The 21,741-nt window shown below is 51.3% G+C and overlaps 2 protein-coding genes across 2 annotated transcripts in view; one reads left to right on the top strand and one right to left on the bottom strand.

Moving 5' to 3' along the window:
* CDH23 (cadherin related 23) overlaps positions 1 to 21,741 on the top strand; it is a 202,755-nt gene that overhangs the window by 11,251 nt on the left and 169,763 nt on the right. The window contains exon 3 of the mRNA XM_051618046.1: positions 4,540 to 4,617. Within this exon, the coding sequence (XP_051474006.1) occupies positions 4,540 to 4,617 (78 nt within the window). The remainder of the gene's footprint in view (positions 1 to 4,539; positions 4,618 to 21,741) is intronic.
* The window catches only part of PCBD1 (pterin-4 alpha-carbinolamine dehydratase 1), a 468,321-nt gene that overhangs the window by 304,297 nt on the left and 142,283 nt on the right, over positions 1 to 21,741 (bottom strand). The gene's annotated exons all lie outside the window — the stretch shown is intronic.

Genomic DNA, 21,741 nt, shown 5'->3' with positions numbered 1-21,741 from the left:
CTTTCTGCAGCCAAATGATTACCTGGATGGGTCTTAATACGTGCTGTGTGGGAAATAACTTCCTCTCCGAGCTCCAAAACCTCTGTTCCAACCCCAGCTGGAGGGAAGGGAAAGACTCAGGGCAGGCAGAGCCTCTCTGGTCAGCTTTCCTCCCACCACCAGGCTCTGCCCTCCCAGGATGATCCTCTTGGTCTTGTGGGCTGCTGGAGGGAGGTGGGCAGGGGGTCTAGCCTGGTTGCTGGGTGGCAGCTGGTGGGACAACCACCTTCTGGTGTAGCAAACTGTAGCTTGGGCCAGGCTTTGGGCATCCTGGGGTGTGTCAGTGCTGCAAATGGATAGCAAAGCCCCATGAAAATGGGGATTGTTGCTAGAGCCCCTGGGTCCTGGGAGGGTGGAGGAGGCCGGGGTCCGTGCGGCGCTTGCGGATAAACAACGGTGAGGGTGTGTCTGTCTGATAGCCCCGTGCCCTTGGGAGTGAAGAGGGTCGGTTTGGTGTTTGGGTTTGGTTTTTTCCCCCCCTCTTTTTCCTCCTACAAAAGCCTGAAGATGGCTTGCCCAGGTTGGCAGCCTGATTAAGCAGCCAGTGGATGATGACATGAGCTGCGAGTGCCAAGGGCAGTCAGTCTCCCCTGCCCTGCCATGGTGGATGGGGGATGGCCTCACCAGTTCACTGCCCTGTCACTCCTCTGGAAGGGCAAGAAAAGAAGTAGGAAAGACAAACCAGCCAGTCCTTTGCCCCAGTCTCCTCAAACTTGAAGAGATATTGCTTGCCACGAGTGGTCCAGCATGTTCCAGCACAAGTGGGATCGGTGGGTTTTGTTTGCCTGGCTGGGGTCTCGGTCCTTCACCCCTCCCTGTGTGGGTGATGGCAGATCCCAGAGTTGGGAATGCCTGGCCCTGCTCTGGGTTCCTGGCTGATCACAGCAGATGGGCAACGTGAGGCTGCAAAGCCCTGGAGGGACAGTGTGGAGAAATGGGGATTTGGAGGCTTGCAGGTCCAGCCCCTCTCTCTGAAACCCTGGTGTCTCTCCAAGGAGTCCCTGCCCTGGATAAATGCTGGCACGACATGTGGATACTCTGCCATGTGCCTTTGGGACTGACTGTGGGTGGAGCTCCTCTTTCTGTCCAGCTCTGGGGTCTCCAACACAGGAAGGACATGGAGCTGTTGGAGTGAGTCCAGAGGAGGCCACAAAGATGATCCCAGGGCTGGAGCAGCTCTGCTCTGGAGCCAGGCTGGGAGAGTTGGGGTGTTCAGCCTGGAGAAGAGAAGGCTCCAGGGAGACCTTAGAGCAGCTTCCAGTGCCTGAAGGGGCTCCAGGAAAGCTGGGGAGGGGCTTGGGACAAGGGCAGGGAGGAATGGGACATGGGAGGATGGATTAAAACTGGAAGAAGGGAGATTGAGGTGAGACATGAGGAGGAAATTCTTTGCTGTGAGGGTGGTGAGACCCTGGCCCAGGTTGCCCAGGGAAGCTGTGGCTGCCCCATCCCTGGCAGTGTTGAAGGGCAGGTTGGATGGGGCTTGGAGCAGCCTGGGCTGGTGGGAGGTGCCCCTGCCCATGCAGGGGGATTGGAACTGGGTGATCTTTAAGGTTCCATCCAACTGAAACCAGTCTGTGATTCCCAGAAGACTTGCAATGCTCTTGGCAAAGCCCAAGAGGGCTCGGTGTGTTTGAAAGAGGGTGGTTGAGCTCTGACATGGCAGTGGAGTCTGCCCACTCCTCCCCTGCTACTGCTGCACTCGTAAGCAGAGACTATCATCATCTCCAGGTTAGGAGGGGCCAAGGGATGCTGGCCAGAATAATGGGCCAGTGATTACCAAACTCTGGCAGCAGCAGTGGTTAAGGATGTGAGTAGTGACTCTGAAGAGCAAAGCAGCTGCAGGTGTTACAGGAATAACATGGGGCAGGCAGGGAAGAAAATCAGTCGTGCTCCCCTGGTAGAACATGAAGGAGGAGTAAAGGGTTACAAGGGTGTGTGGGGGGAGTGATGGTTTTCTGCCCTGCATCTTGCTGGGGGACCCCAGGCAAGAGCCCTGTCAAGGGATGCAGTGATGAGAAATCCCACAGTCTGGCTGTGGCAGTTTTGCAAGAAGAAAATCCAGCTGATGATCCATCGGATGAAGCTGCAAGTTCACACTGATGCCTTTGGGAAAGCAGGGACTTCCTTTCAGGCTTGGTGGTGTGTGGCTGGGATTCCCAGCTTGATTTCTCTTGAAAGGACCAGAGTCCCCCAAAGCCAACAAAACACTGACAATCCTGGATTAAAGGAAAACTCGTGGGATCCTAGACTAGGTGGCAGGAATCTTTGTTTCACGGGCTGGTGAAGGTGCCTTTTGACAGCAGCCAAGTTACAATGGCCAGATGTAGAGATGAGGAGAAGGCTTCTGAAGGTGCCCCAAGGATGCAGCCTGTAGCATTGGTCTGGGCTTTGAGTGCTGGGGAGGGACAGGCTTAACAGGGCTTTTTCTAGGGGATGGTTTCCATTCATCATTGCGTGCATCTTTTGACCTACGTTTTGGTGTCATTCAGACACTTTCTCTCCACCCCACCTCCTCGTGTGCTTCCCTTCTGAACTCTGACAGCCCTGCAGCCTGGGGACAGCATTGCTCTTTGTCCTGAGATTTGCAGCCCAAAGCAAAAATCCTGTCTCTGGATCCTCTTTCAGCTTCCCCCAGTTCTCTGGTACCAGGTGCCCTCCTCTCTCAGCACACAGATCCTTTCCACTTACAGACTGGCCCTTTCAATGCCTCCCGGCACCTGATGCAGCTGGGTTTGGAAGATGCAACTTATTTTTAGTCTGTTGGTGTTATAGAGACACGGATTTTGAGATCGAGGGGGTTGCAGACACCAGTTCCCTGTGGGAAGGGCTGCTTGGTATGTTTTAGCCTCATCTGCCCCCTTCAAAGCCTCCTGGCCCTGACGCAGCAGCAGGTACGAGCTCACTTCGAAGCCTCCAGAGATGCCATTAGCTCTCAATAACCCATTTTGTTGGAGTCCTTCTCATTTTCTCTCCAGGTACTTAACTCCAGAGGCTGAGATTTAAACGTGCCTTTGCAAGAGTGCTGCTGCCTCTAGTGCTTTCCCCACTTCTTGAGGTGTTTAACCAAACCCGGTGCCTCAGGGAAGAGGGAAGTGCTGAAAAATCCCTGCCTTATTCCTCAGAGAGCCCTAGAGCAGCCCAGGGAAGCTCCCCCCCCATCCCATGCCCATGTGTCCCAACCCCCCAGCCTTGCCCAAGTGGGTTTCCCGTGGGTGCTGAGCAGGTTTGTGTATGAGCACAGCTGGGAACTGTCTCGGGAACATCATCTCCATCCAAAAGGTCTAGGAAACGTCTCCTTCTGTCAGGACCTTCAGCAGCAGGATGCTGAAACATGGTCCAGGTCTTCTTTTCTTCAAGTGGGATGCTGAAGCACGGGGCATGAGGGTGTTGGCAAGGTCAGGAGAGAAACCTGGACATCTGGTCTCACCCAGTGTTTGCTGCCCTGTTGCCTGCTGCAATGACTCTGCTGTTGCAGCACAGCTGGGGTAAGGGTGGGCATGATGCTCTGCTGAGAGGAGCTTGGCTGCACTGGCTGTGTGAGGAGGGGGCTGCAAGGGGGTGTCAAACTGGCCATTTGTTCTACTTGCAGGACCTTGAGTTTGGGCTGGGCTCGCACCAAAAGCAGCCATGGGCGAGTGCTGCCCCAACCCTCACTTCCAGCCAGTCTCCTTGCTAGGGCTGTGCTTGGGACCCCAGTTCCTGCCTTTCCCACCCCTGGGACTGGCTCCATGCATGGCCATGAGCTATTTTGACCAGCCCAGCTCAAACCTCTTCTGGCTTTGATGCCAACTGCATTCCCTAAAGCCTGCAGGCTCAGCCAAGCTCTGGCTGCATGTGGAGGAAAAACCATCCCTCAGACACAGCCTGTTCAACACCAAACCTTCTTGGAAAATCCTTGTGTTGGAAAATCCTGCCACCTCTTTTCCTGCATCCCTTGAGTGGTAAATCTTTCCTGGTTGATCTTTTTTTTTTCCTGCCTCTCTGGTTCAGGCTGTGGTCATCGTTGTCCTATTTGCTTTGCACTGGGCTCTGTGTCACCTGAAGAAGCTGCAGGCTGGGGACAGGCTGGTGGTCTTCCAGTGCTGGGGAAAAAGGGAGGAGAAAGAAGTGAGCCTGGTTATTCAAGGTGAAAGGAGGCAATTAGAGGGAGAGGCAACGGGGTGTTGGGAGAGGGGTTTTGCCAGGATGGCTGACAAGGCAAAAGCCTCTCAACCGTGGGAACCGAGTGAAGGTATTAATCATGCACTAAACCAGTAATTGATGTTCCTGCTCCCTGAGCTGTTGGCTTCCCCCTTGCAAAAAAAAACACCAAACCAACAAACCCCAAACAATCCTTACCAAAATGAAGAGGAGCAGCTTTTGAGGAGGGATGGCAAGACCTGCCCTCCCCCCAGGGGTGCTCCTCTCCATCACGACGCTGAGCGGGCATCTCTCCCAAGCTGTGGTGGCCCCTGTGTGACATGCCAGGCAAATAACTCCTTGCTTTTCTCCTTTTCCCAGCTCGGGGCAACCGGCTGCCATACTTCATCAACTACTTCTTTGACACCTACCTGCTGATCAACGAGGATACTCCTGTGGGTAAGTGTGACGTGCCCGTGGGCAGGGGGGGATCTGGGGCTGCTCGACCCGCTGGAGGAACAGGATGAAAGAAAAGCTTTTTCTTTTGATCGACAGGTTTAGCTTATTTTTCTTTCTTTCTGTAAGCTAGGGATCGTTTTTTGGTAAATGCAGAAATCGACCAGGTCATTCTCAGCCTCTTTCCAGGCTCTCAGTCCATTAAACTTGTGCTCTTCAATCAGGGCTCGTGACTGGCTTTTAATGCGGGAGGAATCGATGGGGAACGGAGGGCAGCTGGGATGGGAGGCTGTGGAGGCCCCCTTCTAGCATCCCCTGCCACCTTCAACCATGCAACCCCAGCAGCAGCTTCCTTAAAAAAAAAAGGGCTCTTGCCACAACTGAGTCATCACCAGAGTTGCCAAGGCTTGGTGGACTCTGGAAAGGTTTCTCCTGATGATGCTCAGCTCAAGCAGAGCTTCCAGCTGAGGCTTCTCTTCTTGGGGGAATCCCATGGTTGCCTTTTTGCAGCCCTTGGGATCTGGAGTGGTGTTCTGAGCAAGGAAGGCAGGACGTGGAGTCTTGGTGGAGCAGTGCCACTGAGACTTGGTTAGGCTTTGATAGTCAGGGTGGAAGATTCTGGGTGGTAGCTGAGGTCTGTGCAGAGATGTGTCCTCAGAAGTCTTGCTGGAGCCAGAGCCTGGGGAGCTTTGTCTTGCAGTGATGCTCAGGTTGACTTGTAATGGGAAATACTACTGAAAACTCCTGCTCAGGGGCCTTTATCCACAGCACCACAGAAAGCAAGGTGTGAATGATGAAAGGGAAGACTTGACTTCACTGTACTTTCTTTTCCCCCCCCCGATGTTTTTTGCCCTTGGATGACTTGCATCCACGTCACGTTTCACAGCCTTCTGCGGCCAGCCCACCCCTTCCAGGTCGCTCCACACCTGGTTGCTCTGCTGTCTGTGCTCTCCCTGCCCCTCAGTTGCTCCCTGCAAACCCACTTGGTGCTGAATGTGCCCAGGAGAAGTCCCCATGCAAGGAGCAGGTTGGGAACAGCTTAATGGAAATGCTTCCTCGCCAAGTACACAGTTCTTGAAGTACTTGAGCTTGAAATACCTTACGGGAATTGGCCTGAACTTCTATTTTGGCAGAAAATGGGGGAAGATTTCTCACAGTCTGCTTTCCAGTGAGCTATTGTGTGAGTAAAATTGTACTTGGAATTACTTTGGGGGTTGAATCATTTTCTGTCTTTTTTTTTTTAAGAAAAAAACCAACTTTGTATTACGCTGCACAGAAATGAAATTCACTCTTAAGAATATTGGCACCCTGGGATTTTGTTGCCAGATGCACCAGAGGGAAATGTCAGCCTGGAAAACGTTGACAAACAGTGTTCCTGTGTTTGCTGCTGTTGGGAGATGTTTTCTGAGTTGGGCTTATTAACTTGAAAAACAAGTGTAAAAAAAAAAAACTCAAAGCATCATCTGGAAACACCTTTCTTGCAGCCTGGCTGGGGTGTAAGTGGCAGAACAGTCTGTGGTGCCTCTTAGGAAAAACACAGCTGCTTTTTGGAGGGCTGGTGGGTGGTGCCCATCCCCGTGGTGTTGAGGGAAAGCCCCCGTGAAGCCCCTTGCTCCCCTCCCCGTGGTGTTCCCAGCCCAGCTGTGCCTGGCCCCAAACCCAGCAGTCCCTGCTCGCTGCCTGCCGTGTCGAGAGGAATCTTAAGCAACAATTAAGAGATCATTCCCCCCTCTAATCACTTACAAGAGTAAATTAGTCTTGTCAGGAGCTATTAAGACAGAGAGCTCAGAATTCATTAGGGTGAGATCGGGCTGAGGGAGCTGCTGGTGCTGCCGCTGGTCCAGCCTGATTAATTTCTCCCCAAACATCATCAATGCCCATCTGTTTCATTTAGGTCCAGGGAGAGCAATTTTCAGGTGGACTGACCCTCTAGTCAGTTATTTCACCCAGGAGTAATGGAAACACACACATGTGGAAAGGGGTGTGTGTGGGGGGGGAGCCTGGGGAATTGGAGAGCTGAGCTTGAGGAAAGTGAAAGAGATGGAAGGGGGTGGGGGAAGAAATGGTATGAGATGGGGGGGAGAGGCCTGGAGGGGAGGAGGAGGAGGAGGGATGATGACTGGTTGGGTTGTGCTGCTGCAGGAATGTTGGGGCAACAGGACAGTCCACATCAGCTGCTAGTGGCTGGATCATGGTGTGTTTCATAGAAGCAGAGAAGGGTTTGGGTTGGAAGGGCCCTTCAAAGATCATTCAGTCCCAACCCCCCTCCACGGGCAGGGACACCTCCCACCAGCCCAGGTTGCTCCAAGCCCCATCCAACCTGCCCTTCAACACTGCCAGGGATGGGGCAGCCACAGCTTCTCTGGGCAGCCTGTTCCAGGGTCTCACCACCCTCACACTAAGGTATTTCTTCCTAATGTCTCACCTAAATCTCCCCTGTTCCACTTTAAAGCCTTTCCCTCAACCTGCTGGCCACACAGCTGGTGATGCAGCCCAGAATACTCCTAAAGAAGTAGTACTGGCTGGTTAACAGCCCTTGGAAGAAGAGTTTGCAGGAGAGAGACCATGAGTCTTGATTGTGCTGCTCACTGCCTTGAGCAAAATCCTTCCGAGGGCCATTTCAGTTAATCCCAAACGTTTTGAAGGGTGAGAGAGGGTGACGTGGCTGCCGATGCCAGTTGCTGGAGGTTTCTGGCAGGGTGTGAAGGGGGAAGTGGTGTTTGCTGCAGGTGGGGTTACCTGTAGCCCCAGATCTGTCAGCAGGCAAGGATGGGCAGGCAGTGCTCTTGGTTTCTCTTGGTTGGGGTCCCTCCTGCAGCAAAATGAACATCTTCTTAGCATAATGCAATGACTGGAGTCTAATTGCCCAGCAAATAGATTTGCTGTGTGCAGGGCAGGGATGGAAAAATGAAGATGATCCATCATGTCCAGACTGTAACTGGCCTTATAACCACCTAGCTTGGATTCATCCGAGTTTCTCTGAAAGCTTTCATGCCTCAGTGCCTGGCAAAGCACATGACAAAAGAGCCCGTTCAGATGAGTGCAATTCCACTTCCCCTTCGCCCGGAGATAACATTTGAGCATCACTGCAATAATGTTGTCTTAAAAGAGTGGGGAACACTTGAATCGTTGCACCTGAGCTGAGGCACTTGGCTTTGTTCTCGGGCCACATGGGTCAGGGTCACCTGGGTGGGCTGGGGACACTGTGTCCCTCCTGCCCATCAGGTCCTGGGTGCACTGCTCAAAAGGAGGGACTCAATTTCAACTCAAAACTCGACTCAACACTTCAACAAGGCCAAGTGGGGGGTCCTGCACTTGGGCCACAACATCCCTAGGCAAGGCTCCAGGTTTGGGGAAGTGTGGTTGGAAAGGACCTGGGGGTTCTAATGAAATGAGCCAGCAGTGTGGCCAGGTGGCCAAGAAAGCCAACCCTGGCTTGTGTTAGAAATAGTGTGACCAGCAGTAGCAGAGAGGTGATTGTCCCCCTGTCCTCAGCACTGGGGAGGCCACACCTGGGGTGTTGTGTCCAGTTTTGGGTACCTCAATTCCAGAGAGATCTCGAGGTGCTGGAGTGAGGACAGAGGAGGGCAACGAAGCTGGTGAAGGGCCTGGAGAGTAAATCTGATGAAGAAGGCTTGAAGGAGCTGGGAATGTTTAGTTTGAGGAAGAGGAGGCTGAGGGGAGACCTCATCAGTCTCTACAACTACCTGAAAGGTCATTGTAGAGAGGCTGGTGCTGGTCTCTTCTCACAGGTAATCAGTGACAGAACAAGAGGGAAGGGCTTCAAGCTGCAACAGGGCAGGGTCAGACTGGACATGAGGAACAATTATGTCACAGAAATGAGTGGTCAGACCCTGGAACAGGCTGCCCAGGGAGGTGGTGGAGTCACCATCCCTGGATGTGTTGAAGAGTCATTTGGATGTGGTGTTGGTGGATCTGGTTTAGGGGAGAACTTTGTAGAGCAGGGATGCTGGTTGGACTCGGGGATCCCAAGGGGCTTTCCCAACCTGAGTGGTTCTGAGATTCTATGATTTGGAGAGCTGACCTAAAGCCTACTGAGGAGAGGGATGTGCACATGCCAGGAGAAAGAGTGGGCTGAAAATTCTGCTGAAATCCTCTGAAAGCAAGGCAGAGGTGACTGATGGGGAGTTTGCCAGGTTGCTTCTGCCTCCCCTTTGCTATGTGTTGCTTTTGTTTAGCTGGTCAAGGCAGCATCAAGAGCTGGTGCTGGGGGAGCAGGGTGGGGACTGTGCCTTTGCCAGCTTAAAAAAAGCCCAGCTCATGAGGGGGCTTGCACGGGGTGACTTCCAAAGGCTGCTGCAGAAACTGCTATTGAATACAGTAGAAGAGAGGGCAGTTGCTGGAGAACCCCAGATCTCTTGGTGGTACTGACTGAGTCATGAGTTCTGCTGGGGAGTGCACAGCTGGGAGCAGTCTTGCTGGGGCGCCTGGCTGGTTTTTGGCTGTGCCATTGGATGTTCAAGGATCCCAGCCTGGCTTTTGGTGCTGAGTAGGAGAGCTTTGCTGCCTGACAGATTTCTGATGGTGGGGTTTGTCTTTCTGCAGTGGGGAGCTCATATTATGCTTTCCCAGAGCAAGCTATGTCAAGCAGACCACCTCCTCTGCTCACAGGAGGGAGTGAGAAGAAAGCTGGGTTTTTTTCCAGGGATGCCCACCCTGGCTAAGGGACTCTGAAATGTGGATATTTCTCCGCCCAAGCTGTGAGGGGCAGTGCTTAACCTTGCTTTTTATGAGCCCTCCTTCACCCAAGGGGACCAGAGTAGACACTTCAGTGGAGTTGTGGCTTTGCAGCCCAAGAGGGGCCAAGGATGGTGAAGCAGTGCTGCAAGGCAGGTGGGCTTTGTTGGCTGGTGGTGATTAAATAATTGGGTCGACCTGTGTCATCTCTCCTGTTTCAGGGCCTTCTGGGATGGAGAGATATTTCACAAGAGGGCTGGAAATGGAGCTGGGTGCTCAGCTGGCAGGGTGTTTGCTGGGAGCTCTGCCCGTGGGTCTGATGTTTGTGGATGGCTTGTCTTGATCCTTCATCCTAGGCATGGACCAGGCCAGGGGGCTGTTCCTCTGCGGGCAGGGCAGGCTGCCACCCTCCGTCTGCTGGATCTGGAGTTTCCAAGGCAATCATCTCTTCCACAACAACCTTTCACTGCAGTGCTCTGGTCCTGGGCAGCCAGATGCTTTGGCACCCGGGGAAGGTCCCCGGGGTGTGCTGGGCCATCCGAGCTGCTGCTGAAGATATGGTTATCTGTGTGTGATTGAGCAGGGGCCGCCTCAGCTAAACCCTGCCTGCTTGTTTGATCCCACAGCTGTAGGCATCTGTGGTGGCTGGGCTCCTCCCTGATGATGGCCCTTGTCTAATGCAGCACTAGAAGGGGAGGGAAGAAAAGTGCTGGCTCTGGTCTCTGCAGACTTCTGGACCGATTAAATTGTTTCAGAGGCATCTGGGCCAGTTATCCATGCATGAGGCTTGTGGGCCATCTGTTGGGGACAGCTTTGGAGGTGGAACTGTGGGCATCTGAGCACAGGACCCTTCTCCCTTTGGTGTCTCCTGGCCTGTTTTCTCACTTGCAGCTACTGCTGGAAGGGAGGGAGAAGCTGCTCTGGTGTATCTGCTCTGGTGTCCCTCTTGATCAGAATGAATACTAGGGCTAAAAAGAGAAAAATAATGTAATCTCTGGGGTTAAAAGTCACGGCAAGCACTGTGGGCTTACTGTTAATGAGGTGCTAATTGGGTACTAGGGAGGTGGGACTCCACAGCACAAGCTTTAAAGCTTGGGGTTGACTCCCTGCAAGGGGCAGGGCAGCACAGGATGCACGGGGAGCCAGGGCAGTGCAACAGCCTTCATGAGGACTACAAGGTAGGCTGGCTTCTAGCAAGGCTTGACAAGTGGAAAGATCCTTTTGGAACATGTGGTGGCACTGGTGGTAGAGTGGAGGGAGAGGTTGGTAAGAAACGAGCTGTAGGTGTCAGCTGAGTGAGCAGGAAAACTACCCCTGCCTTTTGCTGTGTGTATTAGTTTGCAGGGCCATCCCTTGCCGTGGTGTGGCCTCAGATCAGCTTCAGCTGATGGTGGAACCACTGCATGATGTAGATAAATAACCCTCAGCTGGGAGGGCAAACGTAGAGCAAAACAAGTGGGCCAGTGCATGGTGGAGGTTGGTCTCTGGCTGCTTACAGACCTTGGGGACTGTGCAGAGATTGTCCTGGCTCCTTCCAAACCCAGTGAAGCCTTGTTTTTTCTTGGTTATCTGTCAGGTTAAAGGTCAGTTGGCAAACACAGGTAACCCTTTAGCTCCTTGGTTTGCTGCTGGGTGGACATTCTTAGCCATGGGCCTCCAGGGGAGGACATCAGCAGGGATGAAGCACTGCACGGGGGTGCCCAGCAGGGTGGGGAGTGTGTGTGCAGCTAACAGAATTGATCTGGCCTTTTTACAGAGGATAGCTCCAGAGGAACATGCTGGTTTCTGACTGTGAGAGAGATGGAGGTATTTCTGACCAGGAAATCTGCACTACGGGCATGGCTGGGAGTGGATGTTCTCTTTTAGAAAGCGAGAGGCTGTAGGAGCATCAGCTTCCTCTTCAGGGCTAATTGAAAGCAGTAATTATCCCCCCCCCCATGGCTATTTGCTGTTTACAACTGGGTTTGCACCCAGTGCTCTGCAAAGGAGCAGCCTTGCTTCTGAGTGTGGGAAGGACCCTAAGTTTGAGGAGTACTTTAAGAAGGGGGTTTCAGCTCTCCTCATTCAAGCCCCCTTGGGTTTTTTTTGTCGTTTGCAGTCAGAAGGCCCACTGATGAAATGACTTGTTGAGTGGTAGAAAGTACAGCATCACTAATGAAAAACTTCAGGCTTGAAAATTAGTTATTCCCAACATCGGGAAACTTAAGGATAAAAAGGTCCCCCCTTCCCCCTCCAAACCCTTAACCCTGCGTCATTAAATTAATCACTTCATCAATCACTTAAATGTTCATATCTGCTTTGCTAATAGGCAATAACATTAGTGCTGAGGTTTAAGAAGGGGGGAAAGGGAGTAGGAAGGAAGTATATTTGCAATAGGGACTAATGAACGTGTCAGGGCAACCTTGCTTTTTGGTAACTGCCTCATCAAACTGTGTGAAGGTTTGATCTCACCACCTTTCCTGCCGGAGGGGGTGAGCCCTTTGCATGGGGGCTAAGTCCTTTCAAAGGAAATGGAGAAGGATGGATGCTCGTGGTAATGAGCTCCAGGGTGATTTTTATGTCTGAGACGACTTTGGTAGCATTAATTATCCATTCGGTGCCATCTGTAGGAGCTTCATTTGTGGGATGGCTTCTTGCTGGGTGTTGGGCTCCTCGCTACATTGAGGTGGCCAGGCTTGGGTGTCCTGTCCAAGCTCCCTTAAATCAGGCTATTTTCCTGGCTGGTTGGAGGCACTAGCACGGATGAGAAACCTGATGTAGAGCAGGGATAACAACGGGAGTCAAGTCAAAAAACACAGGGCAGTGGGAAAACTGTGTGTACGTGTGTGTATATATTCAAATTAGGAGGCTATATATACATTTTTATGGAGATATCAATATTCTGAGGGGAATGTATTATGGGCCAAGAATATTTCCCTGTTCTGTAGGGAAACACTTGCATATGCATACACTCATAAGTTTTATTTCTGGTGGGGAAGGTGAGCTGTGTTTTCACTTGGAGTCTTTCAATGGGACTTGTTAGAAAAAAAGCTACAGTTGCAAACACTGCTTAAACGTGCTGGTGCGTTTTGCCAGATCAGGAATTTGATATATTTGGGAATATATCGATACAGATGGCTTGAAGATGGGCTGGCAGCCAGCTGCTTGCAGGGCTTGAAGTCCATCAATGAAGTGCTGCAGAGGCTCACACCCAGCTCCCAAGGTGAGGTGGGGAACAGCTCGAGGCTCTTTCCTGTGCTGCTGCGAAACATACCCTGCTGTAGCCTCAGTGCCTCTCTTTACACAATTTTCAGACTCTTAGCCTTGTAAGAAATTAACCTTTTAATTAAACTTTCTGTAATTGGAAGTATTTTTTTTTTTGTCTTTAAATACATTCGAGCCATTTGCTTCCCACACCGCTTGGCAGTTGGTGCTTCCTGGGGTTCGGCTTCGTAAAAGAAGTGATAAAAAAGGTAAAAAAAGGTCTTTCCACCTGCCTCGATATCATCTGAGCAATTAAAACATGAACATTTACTCAGCTAGTCCCCATTATGGAAAACCACTCCTTTCCTGTATGAAAAGAAGCAGGTAGAAGAGAGCCCTTCTTGAAACGCGGGTACGTGCCATCGTGCTGGGGTTGCGGAACAAAACTCCCACTGTTGGGAAGGGTCTGTGGAGAAAGCTGCCTGGGGGGTAGGGCTGGCTCTTGGGAAGCTTGTTTTATCCTGGTTTCTGTAATTTTGGGGGCTGCAGGACAAGGCAGGGTGCTCACCTCAATGTTGCCACGTGAATCTCTGTTGGCTTTTAAAGCGGTTTCTCGCCGGCATGTGCGCTAACGCTGAACGGCTCCAAGTGCTTGATTGGCAGGGGGAGTTAATAAATTGGTTCCTCCTGTCAAACTGCTCCCATACATTGATGGCTTTTGAATTAACTGTAACCACTCGGGGAGGTGGGAAGTGGGGGGTGAAAAAGCCTTGTTGGACAACTCAATGAAAGCATCTGCTCGATTTGCGGCGGTGGTCAGAGGAGTGAATAAGCTCCGTGCGCTCCCTCTCTTCAAGATTTATTAATATTGCTCTTTCCACGAGGGAGAAAGATTTCAAACACTTGACATTTAATGCTTAGTAACTCAATTTTATTCCCCTCATCTGCATGGGTCTGTCAAATGCCTGCTCTGTCAAGGCCCTGGCGTTGTATCACTCCGGCTGCCGTTTGGTGCCTGAGCAATTAGGAGGGTGATTCGGTAGCTGAGGACGGAGGAACCTCTTTCTTCTAATTGATTATTAGGTTTGAAGCAAAAGATCATATTAAAGAGCATGATACCCTTCCACAAACAGTCTCTTTCACTCCGCTGTTCGGTTTCAAGCAGTTAATTCGAAAACAGGAGGGGAAAAGAGACTTTAAACTGTGGGAAGTCCAAGGGGGACTAATAATTCAGGGTCTGGGGAGAAGAGCAAGGAGCGTTCACACAGGCAGAGATTAATCTTTGTTACTAATGATTTTGGGAAATAGAGGGGAAGAAATAGGTATGGCAGAAGACTGCAAAATAAGGAGCAGCTCTGCAGAAAAGCTTGACTCTTGAAATGCACCTTTTGCCATATGATGGCTGCATCAAATTAAGCACATGCCACTGGATAAAACAATATTGCTCTGTACCGAGGAGCACTGGTGGAAAACTTGGTGTGGTGGGAGGGGAGTGAAGGGGACCACAGAGAAAGCACCACCCTCCCTGAAGCAGCTTTCCTAGCGGTGTAAAGGGTGGGGGGGGAACAACAAAAAAAAAAACCAACCTCTGTGGTTTCTGCAAGTTATTCTTTGTCTTGGAAAAATTGTTGCAGTCCCGCCAGGCAGGGAGCTGGGAGAAAGCACATCAGCCAGAAGCCATCACCCACCTGCTTCAGGGGATGAGGGGAAGGGGGACAGTCATCAATTAAAGCTCCTTCCTGGAGAGAAGGCAAGGGAAAAGGAAAAAAAAAACCCCAAATTCCTAAGCTGGTATCATCATGCTCTTGCAGGAACCATAAAAAAGGAGAGGATCCTCCAAGTGGAGGCAGCCCTGACAGCAAGGGCCAGAGGAGGATGAGCCCTGCAGGGGTTTGTTGGTGATTTTTTTTTTTTTTGGCAGATAGCAGGTAAAAAAGGTCTCTTCTAGGAGAGGGGGAGGCTGGTGCCTCCTTGGATTTTAAACAAGGAGCTTGGTTTTTTTTCTTCTTCCCCCCCCCTCTTTAAGCTTCATGTAGAGGTTGTTTCACACCTCGAGGAAGAAGGGGCGACACGTTCTGGTCCTGGTGCAGAGCAAGCTGCAGAGGGGGAGCATTTTAGACACAGTTTGTTGATTTGGGCTTGTTGTTGCTGTTGGAAAAATCCAGATTCTTTCAATTTCACTCCAAAAACCACACAGTCAGCTCGGGGAGCTGTGGGACTGAGCCGGTCATTAGCTGGCTGGGTGATTTCATGCCTCTATTTCCAGTCTTGCCTTTTGCTTTCTTGAAACCCTTGGTGCAGCAGCTCTGGGTTTTGGGGGCCTCTTTGTACATCACTTTGGGGTCTCTCTGGGTTGGGGGGGAGGGGGACATTGTCTCCTGCCTTGCTCCTGCTGTGTCCCAACCCCAGCCCATGGCACACAGGGGCAAAGGAGCTCGTATGGGACACGTGTAACCTGCTCTGAATGCACTTAATACAGTTAGAGAATAATTTTCTGCTTCCAGAAAGCCCTTGGCTTGGTTGTTTTTGGTTTTTTTTGACCTTATCCTTTATGTCTACATCTAAAAGGTTGGCTTCTTCTCCAAGAATGCACAAGCATGGCCAGTAGCACATGTGAGTGGTGCTAAATATGACAGGAACCAGGTCTATCTTGCCCAGCTGCTGAGGTGTGTGTTTTGAAAGCTACCCCAGGGTGGGGAAGGCTGATAAATGCAGGTATAAACAGCAATTAGTGTCCCAGTGTTCTTGCTGGGGTTTCTCCATAAAATGTTCTAAAATTCCTGGGGCTTGAGGAGAACTGGGATGTTCTGCCTGAGAAGATGTTTTCCTTGCACCTTGTTCCAGCAGCCTCTCATGGGCTTTGCATCCCTCGGGCAGTGCCAGGGCAAGGTTTGGGCTGACATGGCCAGAGTAATCCTTAGTAATTCCTTGCAAAGCCTGGCTGTGGGCAAACCCCCTCTGCAGCAGCTTTGCTCTCCTCCCTTGCCAGCTTACCAATTGAAATTTGCAGAAGAAATGAATTTTGAGAGACTGAAGGCTGCTGCTGTGCAGTCCAGAGCATAAATCACTGCTCCTCCCTTGTCCTCACCAATTTCAGACCAATGATTTTCTCCTGAGATGATAAAGAGGGGATTGCCTTCTCCAAAAAACTGTCTCCTTTTCCAGTGCCTCTTCCACAAGGGCCAGAACTTGCTGGTTGTGGCTTTGAGTGCCCAGCTTTTCTGGCCTCAGCTTCCTAACCAGCAGCAATCTTTGGAGGAAAACAAGGCTCAGGGTCCATTTGCTGCTCACAAAGAGCTTGGTAGTTCATGTTGAAAGCCAAAAGCCCCACGCTTGGTGGGCGTCCTGCTATAAAACCAACTGGAATCTTTTGGAAATGCTGCTTTCCAATGTTTCTTTTTCCCTCCCACCCTTCCAGAAGTATAAGCTCACCCCAGGCACCAGTGACACCACAGATGGTTCTGGTTTGCCCTCTGTGTACCTTGTGGGCAGAGGGACAATGTTCACTGGGACATTGATCCCAGAAATGAAGGAATGCCCCCTTCAGAATAGCTTTGCCAGCAGAGATCTGCATGTTAGCCCCTTTTGAGCAAGAAATCCCATCAGTATTGGGCTGCCTGGGCTGGGGAGTGGGGGGTGTTGAGGGGCTTGGCTGGACCAGCTGCTTCACTAGTCTTGGTCTCATCCCAGTTGCCTGTAAGAGTGGAAGTGGCCCCAGGTGGTTGGATAATGGCATCTTTAATTGTGCTCCGAATGAGATTAACTTCTTATCTGACAGTTTGACATCTTTATTATTATTAATGTGTGAATAATGGAGTGTGAGGGGTTGGTGTGTGTGTGTGTTTTTTTTTTTTTTCATACATAACTTTGGTGGCAAATGTTTTCCTTTTGTTTAGTGGTGTCTTGTGACATGGTTGTTCGGCCACCATCAGATTCCCAGGCTCCAAGGGCAGGGATTCCTGAGGTCAAGGGATGCTCTTCCTATTTCTTTCCTGATTAAGTGCTAATTTGCCTTGCATTGCAGCTTTTCTCATGTGTTTATTAGTTTGTACTGTGAGTGGAGGGGGTGGCAAGCAAGTCCTCTGGAGTTACTCAGGCCAACGGGGAGGGTGATGGGAAAACGGGACTGGGGGGGCTTGGGACCATCTCTGCCAAAAACCAGTCAGGAAGAGTAACATCCACAGGCAGGGAGGAATGGCTGGTACTGTTCCAGAGAGAGATTATGATGGCCCTAAAAACTGGGTCTGGGTTTGCACCATCTACTGTTGCCTGGCCAAAAGGGAGGGAATTATTCCAAAAGCTGTTGCCTCAGACTGGGAAAAACTCCGGTGGTGGGAACCAGCTGCTGCCAGGGAGGGGGGCTTGGGATGCTGTGGGGAGGGGTGCAGGTGCCAGTGGGGCTGTGGGTGCTCTGGCAGGGGCTGGGGCCACCTCTGTGAGCAGTGGAGGGTTGGGGGGGTGGCTGCAATCTGTCGACTGCACGAGAAGTGGTTTCCTGCGATGCGACTTGCGATTCACTGGGATAACAAGGTCAATAATGCCTCTGCCTGGGAGAGCTTCAGCCAACACTTCTATCAAAACCAATATTAATTTTCACTAATTAGGAGCTGCGGCTAATGAGTGTCACAGTTAATTTACCTCATCCCTAACGAGGGAGAGGAGGAGTGTGTGTGTGTGGGGGGGGGTGGGTCAGATGCTTGGGATCAGAGCCTGCAAATCTGCCTCCTCTCTGCCCTCCTCTTCTCTCTTGGTGGCTTTGTCACCAGCGGGGACACTGGCAGGTGCCTGGTCCCTCCTTGGAGGGTGGGGATGCTTTGGGGAGGCAGGGGAGGAGCCGTGCGGGGAGATGTGCTGCACAGCAGGTGTTGTCTGGTCCGACCTGAAAGGGAAGAGCAGGCGGGCAACTGATGAGCTGAGACGGAAAGGAGCTGGCACCGTGGCACGGCCCAGCTGGTGGAGGTGGCTGCTGCCAGGGGGGAGGCAGGCAGGAGAGCCCCTGGCTGCCTGGGACACTGCCAGAGGGGCTCTGGAGCATCAGCTTGACCAGCCAGAAAGGGGTGGGGGGGGAAAGAAAGAGCCTGGAAGGATTTGCAAGGGAAATTTCAGGACTGGTGGTCCTGAAGGGGGAAGGAAAGCAGGTCTGCTCATGAAAGTCCTCATCTCCAAAGCCTTTACTGTACATTTTATCCTTGTTCTCTTCCATACGTCTTCTCCAAGTGGCTGCTGTGTACCAGGGTGGACAGGCCAGCCTGGAAAACACAGAGTGCTGAAGCAGTCTGCCTGGCACCCTTCCTGCAGTCTTCAGACTCCCTTGCACAAGTCCCTTTCTCCCACAGAGTATTGCTGTGGATCTTGGAGTTTGTGACAAGCCAGAGAAGCCTTGCAAAGGACAGGCACGTTTGCAGGGACTGAATTTTTTTAGCAGAGGGCTAAAACCCTGCAGGTTGGCTTCCTCCATGGGTCACAGCAGGATTATTCCACAGGCATTGCCTCAATACTGATAGAAAGGGAATTTCTGATTTGGACTTATCCCTCTTAGTGTCCTGTAAACTTGATCTTGAGGGCTCAGGCAAAGGAAGAGAGGGTGCAACGTCCATTGTAGCCTTCCAAAATGGCTCAGGTTTGTAGTCTGTGCCTTCTAAACAAGCTAGAGACTAAGATTTATCTGCAGAGTTTATTGTTTCAGGTATGAATACACTAGAGAAATGTTTGGTCTGCTCTCAGAAAGCTTGTTGTCAGGACTGGCCAAAATTGAATGAATACATTAGTAGCTGGATTTGTTCACGTTGCTCTGACTAAACCCCAGGAGCCTTCCTTGTTGGAATTGATCTGTTCTGCTGGCAAAGGGATGAGCAATGTGTGCACTATTGGCCCATCCTGAGACCCCTCCCTTGAAGGGGGACAGAAGGGCTGTTGCCTCCCCTGAAGCAGCTTTCCTAGTTGTTGTCCTCCTGTTTGGGACACCTGAGGCCCTAAGAGAAGGTGTGGGCCTCTGCATGTCCTGAGAAACTCCTTCAGAGAAGAGATGTGAAGAGCCCTTCCTGGAAACCACCTTGCCAAAAGCACCTTTTTTGGGGCATCCTGTGAGGTTCAGGTGGGAGGTCAGGTTCAGGTGCTTCCAGTTCTGGATCTCCTCTGTGTACATGGTGGGCTTTGCCAGACAACTTGGGGTTTTTTTGCTGCCAGTCTGTGTCTGACTCCACCACTAAGCCTGGCTTGGGCTGGTCTCTTTGATTTGCTCGAGCTGTTGGTCTGTGGAATTGCCACTCTTGCCTACTGGCAGCTCCCAGTAGGTGTTTTGCCTCTACCTGTTCTCTAAGGCTTGATGTACCCACAAGTGGCTGGGCTTCTGGTGCATCCCTCACCAGCTCCTCCCATGCTGGGGAGAAGGGCACAGCTGAAAGGCTGTGACTGGATTTCAAATCCACGTCCTCAACGTGCTCAGAAACTGTGGGTTCTGTGCTCCCCTGTTTGTCCCCAGTGCTTTGGTCTCCAAAAGGACCAGGACAACTTGTGTGTAAGCAAGTTCCAAACACCTTAAAACATAAGCTGTGAGCCTGTGGGCTTTCCCATAGCCCTTATTACCTTCTTCATGGAGACTTTGAACACCAGTCACACGCCTGTGCTCCAAACAAGTTAGAAAGGAGGAAGGATAAGGAATGGAGAGAGCAGGAGGTAGTTCATTCCTTGGTGGTGCAGTTCTGGTGATGGGGCCTGAGCTTCGTGGCCAGCTACTTGTGCAAAACAGGTTGCACAGAGGTGCTCTGACAGCCCTTGGTATGTATGTGCAGCCTACCCAGGGACACTTGTTGACCTGTATCTCCTTTGGGCAGAGCAAACCTGGTGGCTGCTCTGAGCTGAGCTCTGCCTGGGAAGTTGGCAATACAAACTTCTGCAGGACAGAGGAAACTCCCCATTTGCATTTCCTTGGCTAACTTTGCTGACCCCCAGCAGGTCACCTCTAATTTGCTGAGCAGTAGTTAGTGACATATTCGCCTGCTGTGTCAACCCCAGGACTTTTCCCCCCTCCATCATCTCCTTGAAGCCTTCCCACCATCCCAGCCACACTGCACTGGTCCCAACAGTGACCAACTGTAGACAACAAATGTGGGTCATTTCTCCCCTCCTTGACCTTGCCTGGAGCACCAAGACCCAGCTTGCTAGGATGTTGCCAGTAGCAGAGGAATGTCTGGGCAAGCTTTAGAGGGAAATCCCATCCGAGAGCAATTATTCGGTGTGTCTGTGCTGCCTCGGGGTGACAAATAGGTGGGGTTTTGTTAATGTGTGCTGGATGAAGGTGTGTTTTCAAGGCTTATCTCCATTTCTGTGGTGCCTGTTGGCTCTTGGAGTTGCTGTACCAGCCACGCTACAAAAATAATAGCGTGTTGCTGACAGTGAAATATAAGCAAACAGCAGCATCCACGAGCTCCTCGGTGGTGTTTGTGCGTAGGAAGATGCAGCCTTGTGCATCAAACGTGGCAATGGAGTCCTGATCCTTGAAAAGGAAGGGCTGGTTGTTGTTTGGAAAGCTCACTTGTTGAGTGTGAGGCAGGTGAGACTTGCTGTGCTGCTGGGCTCAGTGTTTCCCTGGGGGAATAAGGTTTACCCAACCCGTTGAGGATGTGGAGTTTGGGACGGGTGGGCCGTGCTTTTGCTGCCTGCTGGGAGGCTGCAGCCAGGGCTCTGCTGCCATAGCGTGCTTTCCCACTCAGCAGCTGGGATCCACGGGAGCACTCGGGCAGCCTGAGTGAGCACATTTTGGGGGTGACAACCCCCACCCCCTGTGTGCCCTTTGCTGAGGGCCAAGGCAGCTGAGAAAGTTTCTCTGCACTTATCGCCCGGGAAGAGCGACCTTCAGGCAGAGCAGCTCTTGTGGGGGGGGGGGGAAAGCTTCCCCAACCATGACAGATTTGACTATAAATCTCCAGTATTAATGCCCGGGTTCCCAAGGTCTGTCATCCTGCGTGCTGGAGAGGCACGTGAGTTGCTCAAAAACAACGTGCCCACTCATCAGTCATTTTGGACTCATGCTGGAAAGCTGTTGCTGCAGGAGGGGCAGTCAGAGGAAGCCTGTGAGCACCCTTATGGCTTTTGATTACTTATGGAAACAGGCTGATTTTCAAAGAGGCTCCATGTGAGCCTCTCTTACTGGTACAGGTATTAAGTCAGTTATGAATTTCTTGCACTTTGGGTCCTAGGAAAATCCTTCCTTTATTCCTTTCTCATTCGCTCGTGGTTAATAAGACTTATTAGCACTTTTCTTTTTTTATAAGGACAGATAGAATCTCAGCCCAAATTGGAGGAAATTTAGAGAGCTACTTAGGCAAGGGATCCTCCAAAGGACAAGGGCTAGAATACAGGATGACAAAAAGAGAGGGAGAGAACAGCTTTCCTGTAATGGGATGGAGATTGAGGGGTGCACTTCTTGTTGATGGTGGAAACCCTCACCATCCTTATCAAAGTGCTCCATGCTTTGGTGGAGTTGAGGCTTGCTTTGAGGTTTTCAGCTGTGTGTCATCCTGAGGAGACATGACAGCACCTGCTAAATGCTGAGGCAATGTCCCCAGGGCTGCAGGATTGCTCCTCTTTTTGGGTCTGATGTGTTAAGGTTTGAGGGACTCTTGAAGGGCCAAATACCTGGCCATGGTCTTGTGGTCTTCTCATCATCATGTCACAGGGCAGGGTGGACTTCCTTCATCCAAGAAGTGGTAAAACAGCACAGGAAAGGTTCAGGTCTCTCCAGTGGGTTTTCCTGCTTGAAACCCTCAGCACTGAGCTGCCCTGTCCGTGCTTCCTTTGCACCCTGGGGAGAAGTTTAGACCTTGCTCCTCCTCGTGGGAATGGTGCTCTGAGCAGGGATGGCTTCCAGACCCGGGTCTTGAGTTTCTCCTTCAATCAGGAGAAAAATAAGCTTTGAAAGTCCTTACTTTGAGCAATTGAAAGAAAAAAAATGAAGCCTAAAACTGTGACTTATTGGATCACTGTTCATAGATTTCCACATTTAGAACAGTCTGTGAAACCTCAGTGATTGCTTTCTTTTTTGCCTTCAAACAACCCACCAGCTGGGAATTCAGCATGGAGTTTTGTTTTCAGTTTGGATTTTAGAAGTCTATTTGGTTTTCACATGTGACTAAAGGAAGGGTGTGGGGTTGTTGTGGGTTTTTTTTGAGCACAGGCTGGTCTGGACACCAGCTGAGGGGTGCTGAGACTCAGCCAGCCCTTGAGGTTCTAACTGCAGGTCACCTT

The sequence above is a fragment of the Apus apus genome, chromosome 4 (genome assembly GCF_020740795.1).
Source record: "Apus apus isolate bApuApu2 chromosome 4, bApuApu2.pri.cur, whole genome shotgun sequence".
Lineage (NCBI taxonomy): Eukaryota > Metazoa > Chordata > Aves > Apodiformes > Apodidae > Apus > Apus apus.
The sequence above is the reverse complement of the archived record's forward strand: the minus strand, read 5'-3'. Positions and strand labels throughout refer to the sequence as shown.